Here is a 17436-nt window from a genome sequence, read left to right as displayed (position 1 = left end):
TCAAAAGTTTGGACACACCTTCTAATTCCATGGTCTTTCCTGATGTTTATTTCTTTCTACATTGCAAAACAATGCTGAAGGCTGAAACACACAATAATGTCCTTTGACAATACTGTTTTTGCAAGAACTATTCCAGAACACCTGACCTTCGTGTCTTAAAATAACAACTGACTGTTTTTTGTTGTCATTACATATGGATTACTTAAGTCCATGTGTGTTATTTCATAGCTTTGAAATCTCCAGTATTGTTCTAGAATGTAGAAAATAAATCCCTAAACAAAAAACATTGAATTAAATGGTGTGTCCAAACTTTTGACTGGTAGTGTATGTAACCAGGTTATTGTAATTTTTCCAATGGTCATATTTTTCCATGTAAAAGTTTCTGATTGTTTTTCACTTAATTTTTATGCATTCTAATTTCACATTGAGGGGGGAAGAAGTTCTTACATGATTTCTCACTGAGACTATTCAATATCAGATATTTGTTATGGAATCCATTACTAGACTGTGTTTCTGCTCAGTACACCTCTGGTATTTGCTTATATGTGCACACATTAGAGACTACATCTCTACTTCCACATCATAGTAAGATCTATAAAGGATGTGAAAATGCTGTGAAATTTCCCGGCTTCTAGTGATTAAATCTAGTATACTAGGAGGCTACACTCAGAATTTCCTGAATATCTTTGGCTATTTCCCGGGCTCCCCTGTACCGATTACACATTGATTTGTCCAGCAGTTAATTCAGTTTAATTCAAACCCTCAGACAAATTGGAACCCTGATGGGACATGTTTGGTTCTGTTTATCATACTAGTATGGAAAATAAGTGATAGTTTAAGATGGGAAGAAATGAAAGATTTAGCAGGGCTCCAGGCAATGAAACGCAATTTTGGAAGATCGAGGTTTTGTGTTCTCAGAGACTGCATGTGGCCATAACATTAATAACAAAGAGCACAAAAAGCAGCTAGCAGGAAACAGCTCCTATAACAGCAAATATTGGACCACTTTTCCCCAAGAACTTTATGGACCTTGTCTGCAGCACCTCTGACCCATTTGCACTTTTAGCCGCAGATCTGATCTAATAAAACTTGCACACTAATAAATAAAATGTTCTCCCCACCCTCCTTTTTCCCTGCATCTTTCCTCCTTGTCTAATCATTAAACAATATTTGGCTTATTTTCACTCCCTCATTTCTCATTAGACACTTCCGGTTTCTGCTTACTGGCCATTACATTGGCTGGGTTCTTTCCAACATCATGCAAGAGTACTCCTGCAACATTGATTCCTCTATGGCAAGCAGATCTGATTGTCTTTCTGCATGCAAAAATAGTAAACGGGCCTGGAACAGGAACCGAGAGAAAGGAAATTGTGCAGTGTGAAATAAATGGGACTTGACATTTGTCTGGTCTGGCCGATGAGCTGATCTCAAATGCAGCATGAACATCACTTGACAATAACACTAATGGATGGATGCATTAAAAAGAAATAAGGAATTATGGAAAAGCAGAGTGAGACTGTCTTAAGAGGCTCTTAAGGCGCTCTTTCTGTGTTGGTGTCAGATTAAGTCTGTAATGGGTTAACCAAACCAAATAACATCGATCAGAATGATAAACATCACAATGCAGCAACAGATATTTTTATGAAATAAAAAAGTAGATGAAGTTAATGAGATAAGGTCATTCATTCCTTTGTGAGCTGAAGAACCATACACCTCCTAAATTAAGATCCTCCCAACAGTAATTACCCAGATCATAAACTGCTAGTAGTGTTTTCACAGCATATAACTAGAAATTCTTGCTTGTTGTATGACAGTCATGCTGTATTGTGCTATATCTGAGTTTAATAAAATGACATGATGAGTTGACTTTGTTTACTGTCAATCAGACATGGGTTTTAATAAAGCAGACAGACCCAAAGCAATGAATAGCCAATGAGCTAAGTTCCCTAGACAGCATGGCGATATATATCACAAGAGGAGACAGACACTAAATCTCATAGTGGGTGACGTTATGGACAATGAAGGATCAAAGAGTGTCATAGATGCCTTATGGCAATCCAGCTAAAACATTACTATAGCTTTCTATTTAACATGTCACTTCCTATCTATAGTCCACTTATATCTGCCCTATGGCAGTATGCTAGATGTATTTAATGTATCCTGCCTTGTTCCCTACTTAGCAATGCTGTGTTCTATTGACCTCGACATTATCTTTAAATTACTGTGCAAGCTGCTTTAAAAATTCTCTAAATATTTACCTTCACTTGTTCCAGCCATCCATCCATCCATCCATCCACCTAACCATGAACACTTATACTTTCAAACTGATTTTTAAAATTACACCTCTATATACATGTAACAGTGGTGTAAGCTGGAAATAATTACACCACATGGATATTATACACAGTAAAATACACCTACTACATACAATTATATGCCAATTTCAACACAGATGATAGATATAATAAAATGCCCTAAGAGACATGGCAAGTGCAGATTCCCGGCCACTGGACTGAGCAAAAGGGAGGGAGCTGTCACACAATTCTCCAGATACTAATGGATAAATGATTTAAATGGCATTAAGTAATTGGATTTTCTCTATGCTTGGGTTTTTCTGCTCTTCTTGCTCAGATTTACAGCACTATTCTTGCATGCTGTAAAACACTTTATATCATTATCATGGGCCAGGGGACCAAAAGACTCAAATGCTACTCATGAGATTTGAGACCTGCAGAGAAATAAAAGCAGAGTTGAGGAAACAGGAAACGAAAGCAAATGTTTTCCATCCACACTATAAAAGTGTCACTAATAGAAAAATGCATAATGAGTGGCACTGAACACAAGGGAATATTTACACTGTGCCGATCAGAAGGGTGTAAGTAAAGTTCATTTGTGCAAATGTACACAATACTATCATATTATATATGGATTATAATGTATTTGCAACATAGTAAAATGCTTCTATTATCCTAATAGTGATTCCTTCTAACAGACCTTCATACAGACTAATAGTTTATCTAGTGTTATCTAGCTTGGAAATGGGATTTTTTCGGCTCACAATTTGACATTTTTATTTGTTATATTGTCACTCAATTCAAGACAAAGACAGTGGAAAGCAGGCCATTTCTTGTTGAACCAAGGTTGCCAGATGAAAAACTGAGTGATTAGTAGTCAGAGAAATAAGATGAAAAAACTCTGATTAACTATTTAAGGGATCTAGCAGGGGATGATGGATAGATCACTGAACAATGCAACAAGGTTAGACTATCAAAGATAGCATTCTTATCCCCAAGGAAGTTCATCACTTTCTGGTTTAGCTGGTGATTTAGGTGATGGAGTGAATATGAAACCCATTATCTTATAGCATATCAAAACTGGCAGTGGCTTCCTTTCCAAATGAATCTAATCATAGCAAACACAGACTATTATCCTACTTTTTACTACTGCTTTTTTAGTCTATAGCATTTTGTTATTAAATGTACTGAACACTGAGTACTGAACCCTGCTCATGATGTGCCTTTTTTAATACTGTACCTGTAAATGAGCACTTCGTCATCAGAGCAGTTGTATTGTAGCTGGTACATTTTCACTTTGGGAGCTGCTTTACTGATGGACCATCTGATGAGAGCAGTGTCTGCGGTAACCTCAGAAACCCAAACTGGCTTGTCTTTTTCTGGTTGGCCCTTGGGTGTTGCCTTTGAGGTTCCTGTGATATCAGAGAGGCGGGATTTGGGTTGTCCTGTTCCATTGTTAATGTGAGGCAGCTGAACGATTGACAGTTCCACTGAAGCAGTGGATTCACCGGCAACATTAGCAGCAATACACGTGAATGTGCCAAAGTCTTTTGATGTGGTAATAGTAATAACAAGTGTGCCATTGCTATACACCACAATTCGAGAAGAGTTGCCAAGCAGACGGTCATCAGGGGCCACCCAATGAATTGTAGGAGTTGGGTCTCCAGTGGCCTCACATCTCAAGCTGGCTGTTTGACCCTCTAGAACCAACATCCTGTGTGTGTGCTGGGTAATAAGGGGCTGCTCACATATAAACTCATCCCCCCTTACAGTCCAGAAGTAACGCCCCTTCAAATTTGAAGGGGAAGCACAAGTTTCCAAATCATTTTCACGGTCTAGCCTTCGAAACCAGAGCATCTCACAGTTGCAGTGCAGTGGATTGCCACCGATACTCAGTGAAAGCTGTGGTGCAAACGGTGTAGAGACTTGCACCAATTCCTGCAGTGAATCTTGCGCCCGAGCAAAAATTGGGTCTGGAGGAAGCTTTCGGAGGCGGTTGGAGGTCAGGTCCAGACGTGCAAGTCTCTCCAGGTCAGTAAAGGTTCCTTCAGGAATGTATTCCAGCAAGTTGTGGTCCAGAGTGAGCTGGTGCAGGTTGACCATCTGACGCACTGAATCCCAGGGCAACATCTGCAGGTTGTTGTATGACAAATCAAGATCCTCAATTGCTGGCACCAAGTCCTGGAAGGCATATTCAGAGATTTGGCGTAGCTGGTTATTGTTTAGAATTAGGTACTGAAGGTTTACAAGTCCCCGTAGATCATCTGGGCCCAGTTCAGCTAGCCGGTTGTTGTCCATGTGCAGCGAGCGCAATGTCTCAAGATCAGCGAAGGAGAATGGCTGGATGGAACTGATGCTGTTGCGTGACAGTGTCAGATCCACTAATTCACTCATATTGGCGAAGTCCTGTGGTGTAATGCGTAAGATGAAGTTTCCACCTAGACGGAGCTCTACTGTGTGCCGGTTAATGTCAGTTGGTACAAACAAAAGGCCTTTAGCAGGACACAGTGTCCCAAGAGACTCAGACAAGTTCTGGCACATGCAGTATTTGGGACATGCATGAACAACTACCACAGTCATAACCAGGACCAGCAGCTGCCAAAGCACACGGTCCATGGTCGATTCATAAAAAGGGGCCTGTAGGAGAAAAAGAGAAATGAAAAATGATTAGTAATTAAAAAAGCTGTAGACATAATTACAAATCGTATCTGGTACTAACAAATAAGGAACAAAAATAGCATTGTCTTTGGACCTGGTCTCTGTGACAGAGTTTCATTTATATAGTTTGGCTCAAAGAAAGCATGGTGACCAAAGCAGAGTCACACAAGCGGACTAGTAGTGGAAAGATTTTATATGCATCTTCTTTTTATATGCATTAAAATTATATGCATCTTCATCTCCCTCATTTCTGCCTCACAGTGACCAAGGACCATTTCTGCTCTGCTGATCACTGCATTATTTTCCCACACATCCACACATCACCAGATGTCTATAAGAACTTACTAGCAATTTTTTAAAAATATGAGTACATACAAAAGAAATAATTCCATAAAGTTAAAAATCAAATTAATGTGTACTTGCACATAAATATATTCCTAAGACAATAAACCAAAATTGTGTTTACATTTATTCATTTGAGAAAATGCCTTTAACTAAAATGTTTGAGATACAGTCCAGACACAGAACTAAGTAGATGAGGGTTAAAGGCTTTATTTAATGACCCAAAAGTGACTGTCTGGCAGTCAAGGAATTTGACTCACAAGCTTCTAATCAATAGCTCAGTTGCAAAGAACATATCGAATAAGCCATCATTGCCTAGAACAAGTTCTTAGAAGTTTGCTTTGTAGTACATCAATGACTTTTCTCTAGTTTGAGAAGGACTTAATGCTACATTAGTCAGTCAATATATCTAAGTACGTTACAGCTTGAAATAACACAAGCAGGAACTTTACGATTAAAAGTCTCTAGTCATTTAGCATTTCTTTCTCTAAACCTTTATAGAACTGCATGGCTTCAACAAAAGTAATTGGCTTGAAATGATTAAATTGTCCAGAAATAGGTTTATTTGTTTGCAGTCTTATAATTCAGACATAATTTGCGTTGATTTTATTCTGACTGTATAAAATATTTTCATTTGCTGCTATCGATTTAAAAGATTTCTCAACACCATATCATAAAAGATCAAAACACTTATAAGCCTAGACATAAATATATGCAGGTAAATATAAATATGTGTGTGCATGTGTGGATGCCTGTGCATGTGAACGGCGTGTGTGTGTATGTGACTGTGTATATCAGTGTGTGTGGGAGAGTGTGTGTGTGTGTTTGGGTGTGTGTTCACAACCTCCCAGGGTCATCCCTATGGCTGCCGATGCGGCTCTTCTTTGATATCAGCTGTTTCATCTTTTTTTTACTGTGTGCCTTACTGTGTGTGTTCAAAAGCCGCACAGGAACAGGGGGAGTTCAACAAAGCAGTGCAGCAGAGCAATGTGACTTAATGTGAGCATCTCAGTACGATGCTATTTTTTCACACCTTGGTCTTCGCCTTTATTTTTACCCCCAATAACATAACGGAGACTTCCAGAACCATCAGAGAATGTGCAGTAAAGCTAAGCATCTCACAATAGCTATGCTAAAAACAACACTGGAACATTCAGTAGTGCTAAAAGTGTTATTGCTATGGTGAGAGAACTGTCTGTTCTGACAGAGATAAGGAGGAAAAAGTCAGACTTGAGTAAGCAAACTGCTCACCTGGATAAAATTGCAAAAGACAAGCCAGAGCCATTAAGCGAAGAGGTTAGTCTTTCCACACAACTAGGTAACTATTGAAACATGACAGGAAGTGGCACTTCTTCCTGCATCATCTCTTCACTAGCCTGAGCGCATCACTGATCCAACATTACTCTTTCAGTCACTGCACACACCAGTGTTTTTAAAATAAGCTCCAAGTGTGTTAATTTTCACTCATTTGGATTTCAGATTAATTTTAGTTTTTTTTATCCATTTAATGCAATATTTTTCTTAAGTTTATTAATTTTATGCTCTTTCATGCAGTTGCAATGGAGATACAGGGCAAGAGCTTCAGTCAGTGTTTGTTTGGGTATTATAGAAACTGCTGTACTCCTGGAATTTTCATACACAAATCTCTCCTGAGAATGGTAAAAATACATAAAAACATCCGGTTTGAGATAACAGGAAAGCTACATTAACTCAAACAATTACTCCTTACAACCATGGTGAGCAGAATATCATATCAGAATGTACAATATGTCAAATAGCGGATGGACTACAACAGCACACCACGCTGGGTACCACCCATGTCTACTAAGACATTGTCTACACTTTATGTGGCTTGGACGAACTTTCGGTCCTAGCTTTGTGTTGTTCTTGTGTTTGATCCTTATGTTGTGTGCTTATGTAGCACCAGGTCCTGGAGAAACGTTGTTTCATTTCATTATGTACTACGTCAGCTATATGTGGTTGAAATGACAATAAAGCTTCTTGAATCTTGAATCTAAGAGCAAGAACTAAACTGAAGTGAAGCTTCTGTCACGCTAATCAACTATTTAGTCTTATTTAAGTACTTTTTCTTAACGTTAGGTCAGTGTTACTGGATGTGTCAACAGGTAAATACGCTAGCATGTTTTTACGTTTTAGCCTTCTGTTAACTAAAGTTAACAAACTAACTAACTAACTAAAGTCAGTTAGCTAAACTTACTGCACAGTTCTGAGCCAGCCTTTCATAAATGTAAAATGCTTAATTATATATTGTACAACAGTTCGGCTTTTCTGCAGCATTCAGTTCTGTTTTTAATGAAAGCTGTATCACGTGCTGTAGCAAGATTAGGCCATAGCCTATTTGTTTTACTAACTTAATAGCATGCAGATAGCAAGCTATTTCTAAAATGACAGATGACAGATTTGGAAGTTGCTTAAGTTATTGGCCATGTATGTATGCTTAAGGCTGGAATACACTACATGATTTTTGCCATAATTCTTTCCCTATTTACATTCTGGAGAAGTTGATGCTCCCATATCTGAGTTGACAGATTTCATAAAAAATCCAGTAGTCTATGATGGTAACAGACTATTGATTTCATCCAGTCGGAGGATATGAAACGTGTGATCATGTTTTGAGCCGATTTTAGAACGCATTGTTTTCATTAGTCATGTGTGTCCTAGCAAGAAGGCACTGAGTGCAGTGTCAATATAGCTTGTTATTGTTAAATTTTTTTTGTTTTTTTTGATTGCTGAAATATTCACACACACATAAATGAGCCTGTCTAGCTCCAAAAACTATGCTGTCATGGTGTTCCCATTCTGAAGCGAACATTAGCTGAAGCCCTTGACTTGTATCGGCATTATTTAATGCATTACACATGACTGGTTGTTGGGATGAATGCATGAATGTGCAGTTTTGTAGGTGTTCCTAATAAAGTAGTTGGTCTGTGAATGTTAGGGGTATAACACAATGATTACTGTCTGTTTCTCCAAATGTCCATATCTGCATCTGTGCTTATTGCCTAACCTGGATAGGTTTTTTTCAAATTAATTATTAACCCTTTCATTATGGAAGACACTTGGGAAATACACACTGTTAGAAATGATACCAGCATTGTCACCATTCCTTTTTTCAGTTTCTCATTTTCATAATAGATTTGACTTGGACTAAACACGCTTGTGGAATTATTATTTTTATTTGCATCTGCCTGCTATTTTATATATACAATATATTGCCAAAGGTTTTGGGACGTCTGCCATTACATGCACATGAACTTTAATGACATCCCATTCTTAATCTGTAGGGTTTGACATGAATTTGGCCTGCACTTTGCAGCTATAACAGCTTGAACTCTTCTGGGAAGGCTTTCCACAAGGTTTAGGAGTGTGTTTATGGGAATTTTTGACCATTCCACTATAAGCGCATTTGTGAGGTCAGACACTGATGTTGGATGAGAAGGCCTGGCTTGCAGTCTCTGCTCTAATTCATCCCAAAGGTTGAGGTCAGGAGCAACCAGTCAAGTTCCTCCACACCAAATTTGCTCATCCATGTGTTTATGGACCTTGCTTTGTGCACTGTTGTGCAGTCATGTTTTATCAGGCAGGGGCCTTCCCAAAATTGTTCCCACACAGTCGGGAGCATGAAATTGTCCAAAATGTCTTGGTATGCTGAAGCATTAAGAGTTCCTGTTACTGGAACTAAGGGGAAATTTGGCGACTTATTGCCCACTGTGTGCCTCAGCCTGCGCTGACCACGCTCTGTGATTTTACGTCGCCTACCACTTCATGACTGAGTTGCTGTTGTTCCCAACTGCTTCCACTTTGTTGTAATTCCACTAACAATTGACCATGGAATATTTAGTGGTGAGGAAATTTCACGAATGGACTTATTGCACAGGTGGCAACCTATCACGGTACCACACTTAAATTCACTGAGCTCCTGAGAGCAAGCCATTGTTTCACATATGTTTGGAGAAGCAGTCTGCATGCCTCGGTGCTTAATTTTATATACCTGTTGTTATGGAAGTGATTGGAATACCTGAATTTAATCATTCGGTGGGGTGTCCTAAAACCTTTGGAAATATAGTGTACACACACAAACATATATGTATATAACACAAATATATATGTATACACTGTATATATAACAGGATTATATGATGCTTCATTAAAATTAAGTATAAGCAAGCAAGTGTTAGACAAAAGGGAGCAACAATACCTATAGACATGGGGTACTGACAAACATGATATGCAGTAAACATCATGAAATGTCTCCTGATATATTTGATTATTGAAAGAGGTCAATTTTTAGGTGATAAAAGTAAACCTATCATTTGTTGTAGCGTGTTCATAATTAAGGTTGTTCCATTAGAAGCAAAGGGTCTGGAAGCTGTAGAGACACACAGTGCCTGCCACCCTATAATTCCTCACGACTAAATGGGTTCATTTGCTGAAAGGCCAGTACAAGCCAGTTCCTGCCTCCCATGTAGCATAAATCACCGAGAAATCACAGGCAAGGACACGGAGGCTTTGGCAAATGGACAAATCTTCCATGACCGTTTAATTTGAGGCCGGGGATGTGGATATCTGTGTGCAGACACACACACACACTCCTCCTACTGGGCTGGAAGCACTTTATCAGCCACAGATAGAACAGGATCAAAAGGAGCTTGAAAAAGTTATAGTACTGCTCTCCAGTTAAGAAGAAGCTAATCCACATCATTTTATATTGCAGCCACTCACTTTTTTCCTATTAAAAAAATAAAAACAGCAGTGAATGGAACTCTATTTCATTGTCAACCAGCTTGAGAGACATGATAAATTCTTTTTCTTATCATTAAACTTGAGAGTTAATATCTGTTACATCAAAAGTGATAATGACAATGGAAAATTCTATTTGCCTTGCCATCTCCAACTTGGGCTTCTTTAAACAGTACAAAAGTAGAAAAAGCAAGAGATAAAGACAGAAAAACTCACTTTCCTTGATGTTCTCAGTAAACAGGGATGGTTGATTATCATAATGACTAAATCAATATTGGTTAAGTAGCAAGTGGTGTAGGCCAATAAATACAACACAGACTGCTATAACAGAGGATGAGGGAACACAAGAGATAACAGAGGTTAACAGAGGTGCAAATTTCTCATTCATTCAGTTTCAGTAACCACTTCACTACCCTGGCAGGGTTGCAATGGATCTGAAGCCTATTCTGGGTGTGAGGTGGGAATACATGCTGGATGGAACACTGGCCCATTGCATGACCCCATACACTCATCCTCAACTGGAGGTAATTTATTTTAGCCAGACCACCAACTAGCTTTTTATGTGAGAACCCAGAGCAAACCCACACAGACCCCAGGGCTGTGAGATGGCAATGCAAGCCACTGCACCCAGATGCTGTCACCCATCATAATTATGTCAACATCATCAAGTCAATCCATCATCAAAACAATACCATACATCAAATTCCTCTCAATAGCTCCCAAAAATGATACCCAAGGTATAAAACATCCAGTCACAAGCTTTCTGTTATCAGCAGAGATCACAATCGTGTATTGTACCTGAGCTCAGAACATCAGGGTCATTAGCATCTCATCTCTTCAAGAGAGGCTTGAAACACTCAGCTGCATATCTCCCATGATGCTCCTCTGCTGCCTGATAGCCTTGCTTGGGAGTAAGCGCTTTTGTGCTAAAAGAGAAAAATGTAAAAAAGCCCCATAAAGCATGTGAGCCATGAAAAAAGTTGCTGTAAGACGTGTTAAGCTGCTTCGAAATGTCACTGAACTTAAGGAGGAACTGGATTAGAGGAAAGCACTCAATATCCCCAGATGTTAGAGGGAGTGTGCTCATAACTCCTCTCACCAGGGAGCATCTGATATATAAAAGCAAGTGAAAATATAAAATATTGAATCTTCAGTAGGATTGAGAAAAACGACGACACTGTTTCCAAAACTCAAAACCTAACCTAACTTTCTACTTCGAACATCAACACTTAGATGTTGTTAGATACATCACACATTTATAGTTTCGATGGTTAAAAGGAGTTTTGCTTAGCGGTGTTAATAATTAGATAAAGAAAAGAATGACGATCTTCAATATTACACTGTACCAGTTCAATGAGCAAGATCCACCACGAGACATAACTGCTGGACCAGAGATTGTTAACTGTGGCAGATTGGAGCTGTTGAGGCTTGAAATTCTGATTAGTGGTACAGAGTCCCCACTAACACCATTGACATCGAAATGAGTTGAGTTCTGAGCCGATACACAGCCCGGTTTTATGACAGTTAAGGCTTTTGGTTACTGCTCAGGAGTACGGGGTTCAAGCATCGTCAAGCTGCTTACTAACAAGCTGAGATATGCAAAAAAAGAATTTCACTTTCTTTGTGATTGAGATTGTGGATTTCTGTCTTTCAGTGGCCATAAACTTTAGCAAACATATAATTTGTATTAAAAAGTTTTACAAAATCTTTCATCTTCATGATTCATTCATGATTAATTATGTGTCTAGGTCAGATTTATAGAAAGGGAAGGAGGTGTCACATTAGGCATTGTGCCTATCAACGTACAGTAAAATCTGACTTTTTAGAAACATGACAAGGTAACATAACACTGCAAAAATACCACCTTCTAACTATTTCTCATGATGCACACGGTTAAACAGTGCATTATTCTATTATCATTAAATTTGTACAGTTAAACATATAACATATTATAATTGACAAGACCACACTGGTAAATTAACTGCACCTAGTTCCAACAGCCAGAAGAATGACTTAGAGACACAGATATTTTTTTTTATGAGGTTATAAAACTGGGAACATATTTCTTTAAAATCACAATGTATTTGGCTCAGTGTGTTGTGTCTATACATTGCAGTGGATATATTAAATTAATAATTTACAAACAATAAAGGGAAGGATGCATAAGAATATTATTAAATGTACTGTAAAACCAATTTTGATGCAAGATCTTACAATTAGACTTGGCAGATATTTTATCTTGTGTTGAAAACAATATCAATTCTATCAACTCAGTTTCAATGCTATATTTCAAATATTTTCTTGGAAATCAAAAGGGAAGTATTCATTTTCCTATATACTCAGTCAAACAGTCTAGTTAACTGAATTCATCCATACTTTAAGTCCACCTTAAACAATTTAAAACTCATAGTTTTAGACATTTGCAAATCATATTACATTAGGGCTACACAGTGTCACGAGGCAGACACAGAGGTTGGTCTGTCACGAGGCAGGGGTTAAAACCCAGAGCCGGATGCAAGTGCAGGTTTTATTAAACACACTTGAATGGCAAACAATTAAAAACTCAAGGCTAAATAGAAATCCAGTGAACAGTCAGAGGTCAAGCGATCAACAAACGGACATTTACAGGATAGGGCGAGAACACGGAAAACAGAGGGACAGGGACTGAGGACAAAAACACGAGAGCAAACCGAGAAACAGGTAACAAGGACAGGGACACACTACATAGTATAGCACAATCATAATGATAGAACATTGATACTTTACACCAAAGAGGCGCTACACAAGGTTTTAAATACCCTAATAAATAGAAGGGGAAAGGACACAATCAGGGAACAAAAAATAATCAGACGCGGCGGAGACAAGACATGAATGAAAACAAAGACACGTGTATTAATAAACAAACAAAAAAAATTAGAGCGGAAGATGAACCAAAACACACAACATGACTTTGTGCTTCCGGTTGCCATAAGCTGAGTGAGAACTACAGCAATGTCTTCCATGTTCTCTCAAACGCTGAAGAACTCATCAAGTGGTTTGTAATGAGCTGAGTGTAAACTAAACATGTTTGAAAGATATTAGTTTAGACACACAATATAGTTTAGACACAATATTTCTGGCTATGTTATAGCTGTGTCTTTCCCTCATTTATGACAAAAATGTCAATAATACTAATAATCTAATGATCACTAATAATCCATGTGCTACTAAATCTACTGAAAGCATGTGTCGTTGTAGTTGTATGGACACTCAATCATGTACCAACACTTCTACTACTCAAAATGCCTCATTTCTAGTTTTACTGTATATTTACGCTGCATATATAAAAGATTTAAAGGCTACACGCTACAGTAGCTAGGTATATTGTTAGCCACAGCCATTAGCTGGTCTGTGCTCAGTGTCTCATTTTCACTGTGGTGCTGCCTGCGTGACTGAGTGGAGTGTACTCGCCACACTGCGCTCATTCATCAGCAGTGACAGTAAACTCGTTTGGCTTATTGAGTGAAAGAAAACACTCTTCTTTTTCTCTCCTTTTCTGGTTGGAATCATTCGTCTTCTACCTGCCCGCTGCCTCTTTAGCGCCCTCTTTAAGTGTTAATAGCCTTTAATTAGGGATTAATTGCGAATGCAGAGGTGACACAACCTCTGATTGCAATTATACACACTGGATTAGAATGCACTGCACACACACGCACATCCACACACAAGTAATGAGGTTACATTTTATCAGCTGCTTCACAAGTGACCCTATATTCATTAGAGTGTATAATGATAATAATAATAATAATAATAATAATGATTCTTATTATTAGAGATGTCAAGGCCCAATACTTCCATCACTTCTGTCCTTCATTCCACTAGTCTGTCATTTACATTTACACATTATTTCTTTTTTGATAAGACCTAGAATCAATCCCCATCAACACTAGTATGTGTGTGTATGTGTGTCTGTCTGTCTGTAATGAGGGTGAGAGATATGGGGTAACAAAGGTCATACCAACCTGCTGGTCTTCCTCGATGAATAAATATATAAAGTTGATAAAGTACTCCTGCATGCTCACATGCACACAAACCAGGTTGCAAGCATGTGGTTAAAATTAATTCCAAAAACTCCAGGATTCTTTTTACAAGACTAATACATCACTGGTGAAAATGCAGGCTGCTCAGTATGCCAAAAATAATTATATCATGATACTGGATACATAATACACTAGGGTTGCGGTGCAGGATTTCATTCTAACCAAACAAGGACCACCTGTAATAGTTAATTAAAGATACAGGTACAGTCAGATGTGGCTTCTTCTAGGTTGGAACAAAAACCTGCAGCCACAGTGACCTTTTTCAGCTGAGAACAGTCAAACCTGTAACACACTTTTACAATATAGGCTACATAATATTGTTTAGCAAAGTAATGTTGAGTAATATCCCCCTGTAATATCCCCGATTTCCCATTCAATTTTGACAAGAAGCTCAGGCTCTGAGAATAAAAAGTAGCCCAATTGATGGTGGTATTGATGGTGGTATTGATGTACCACCACCATATTTCTGATTTCTGAAGAAATGATTATAATTGAGGTGTGGTATCCATTAGACTTGAGCAACATATTTTGTAGCATTTGAAACATGCCCAACTTTGGAAAAAATAGCTGTAGCCAATGTATTTTATGTGAAGGACACAAAACATTATAACTTCAGTGCTGTTCCAGGAACAATGTCCTTCATAACGGCTGGTAAAAAGGTGATTATTTGTTATAACACTACCACACCATACCTCAAGCAATCAAAGATGTCCCTGTAACCATGGAAATGGAACTGAGCATTGACTGCCCACTTTTCCCATCAGACTTGGTCCAGAAGTCTCTGGGGGAAAACACTGTACCATGACTGGACCAGTACAGTAGAGCTTGCTATTGAAGCTGAACGCTGACTAGCAACATTTTTATTGATATGTCAAAAGTCTCATATGAGTGCCATTAATGTTGCACTTGTTCCCACACAGATGATAATATGATATTAGGTTTAACACAATCTGAACTTCTTTCAGTCTTTCTTTTTCATAAAACTGTTAAACTGTGCTCACGCATGGGAGTAAAAAAATTGCTGATCTTATCTGGCTGGGTTTTCCAAAAAAAAAAAGAAAAAGAAAAAGAAAGAAAAAAACATCAAAAACGAGAAGCAAAACATATTTTCACTCATCTGATAAGTTACATAACCTTTTCATTTGGAGACGAGAGATTTGGGGGTTTCCACCCAGAGGCTCTCACTGACGTGATATCTCAGTGTCAATCAACTCCTAAGGCGCACTAAGTCTCGGCAAGGTCGCTTGCTCTAGCAGATAAGACTTTTATAAGTGGGGAAAAAACTTATTTGCCTGGAGAAGATCGATGAACTTCGCAGCATGCTTTGTAATGCCTGGCTGCTTGTTAAGCTTCTTTCTTTTTTTATGTTTAGCAAGCAGCTCAACAGGGGGAAAAGGATACAAGAATGGCAGCATATAGTTAAAAGTTGATTTATTATCCAATAAACTACAGAAATTACCATTAGGGAACAGAAGCATATTGTTGTAATGAGTTTGAATAAATCCAACAGTGGTATTGCCAGAAAGTGATATAGCTCCACTGGAGTCTGCCAATTAAAAAAAATGATATATATATATATATATATATATATATATATATATATATATATATATATATATATATATATATATGTGTGTGTGTGTGTGTGTGTGTTAAATAAGATATAATAAATGTGTTTAAAAGCTTAGAGATCATGTGGAATAAGTCACTAAGAAAAGGGAAACGATGTCCAAGGGTTAAGATATGAGGAATATACTGTAGTATTGTAGTGTTGTTGAGGCTCAGTAAAGCTGGCGCTAATTTGAATACCTGTGAGCTTCTGTGGCTGCCTGTTATTTTGAAGTCTGTGTTTCGTTAAATTAACTGTTGATTGTTAGTTAAAGAATGTGAGTTTGTGTTATAACAGCATGTTGTTTTAAATTTGTTTGTGTCTGCTGTCCAGTAGAAGTCTGGTTTTTGTTCCCCCTTGGCAGTCACCCAGGCTAGTTCATTTCTACAGCTAGCCACTAAGCCTGTTGTTATTCTGCCAATGAAAGGTGCAGGTGCACTGTTTTAATGATGCTTCCTGGTCAATCATTTTCCTTGCTGACATAACAGTCGGGATTATCATCATTATTTTATATCATTATTTTTTCTTTATAATCTAAAAATCTGAGTGTTATTTTAAACATCAAGCAAATTTTGAATAAATAAACAAAAAGAAACAAAAACATATGTGATAAAAACACTTTTTAAACACCAACTGAAGATGCTGGAGAGGTGGAGCTGGGAAATGTTTAGCTGGACATGGCTTACTATTGTCATGAGCATATATGATAGACAACCTTCTGTCCAAGACTCCCAGCATGTTCTATTAACTTAGAAAGAAACATAATGGCACATGCAGGGAGAATCAGGACCCAATCCTTCCTTTGCTAACCTAGCCATTAATAATGACAGTTGGCAAGCTAGCATTCACCTTTCAGCTTCCTTTGCTTGTTAGTATTTTGCAAGTTATGATTATCTGAGCTTTTGCTCACTTTTATATGAAGCTGCTAGCTTCATAATCAGCTTTAGTTCAAAGGTTTGAGAACTTTTAACCTTTATTTTATCACCTTTATTTTTCTACGTTTACTTTCAGCCAGCATAAAAACTATACATGTTGCACTGGAGACCATCAGATAGAGAGAAATTCTGGTACACTCCATGTAAACTTGAAAATCCAGCTGACAATTGTGTTTTGTACTGCAACTTGTACCCACAAGACACAACTCATTTAAAAGCAGCTTGAGTTTTACTTCGCCAAGTCTGTATGTAATATTTCGCAGAATATATTTCTCTGCTTTCAGTCAATAGGAACACATTGTTTGGAAACGATATTAGTGAAGAGTGATGAGGTTTGTTTGACAAGTGTCATTAACTGTAAAACTAATAAAAATCAGCACTGGGTAGTGAGTTCAGACTTTCAGAGCCGACAGTACGTTTGCACTAGGAGTGATGGAGAGAGCATGGAGAGGTCAGGGAAGTGTGATTGTGTTGTCTCAGCGAGGAAGAAGAGTTATGAGAGCTGCACTTTCTATGACATATATACGATAAAGCATAAAACCACATTGCAATCCCAAGGCTCAATTCCATGGAGAAAGCAGTCAGCATGAAGTACAGTGCAGAAGTGCAAGTCCATGCACTGGACCAGGGCTATTCAATTAGAGGCCTTTGCACAAGATCTGACCCTTAAGTACATTTGTACTGGAATTTTAATCAGCTAATTAAATGGAAAATTTTGTATGCATTAAGGGCTTTTTATGTGGAATGTGACAATCACT

General features: G+C 38.1%; 1 protein-coding gene across 9 annotated transcripts in view; it reads right to left on the bottom strand.

Moving 5' to 3' along the window:
* Positions 1–17436, bottom strand: part of lrfn2b (leucine rich repeat and fibronectin type III domain containing 2b) — a 124802-nt gene that overhangs the window by 11509 nt on the left and 95857 nt on the right. For 8 of the 9 annotated variants that reach the window (XM_058379555.1, XM_058379553.1, XM_058379559.1 and 5 more), the window contains one exon: positions 3535–4931. In XM_058379555.1, coding sequence (XP_058235538.1) covers positions 3535–4910 — 1376 coding nt within the window. In that variant the 5' untranslated portion in view covers positions 4911–4931. Of the gene's footprint in view, positions 1–3534; positions 4932–10853; positions 10982–17436 lie in introns of all 9 variants that reach the window. The other variant, XM_058379552.1, reaches the window with a different exon arrangement.

This window comes from Hemibagrus wyckioides, linkage group LG25 (genome assembly GCF_019097595.1).
Source record: "Hemibagrus wyckioides isolate EC202008001 linkage group LG25, SWU_Hwy_1.0, whole genome shotgun sequence".
NCBI lineage: Eukaryota > Metazoa > Chordata > Actinopteri > Siluriformes > Bagridae > Hemibagrus > Hemibagrus wyckioides.
This window is presented reverse-complemented; position numbering and strand designations above follow the sequence as displayed.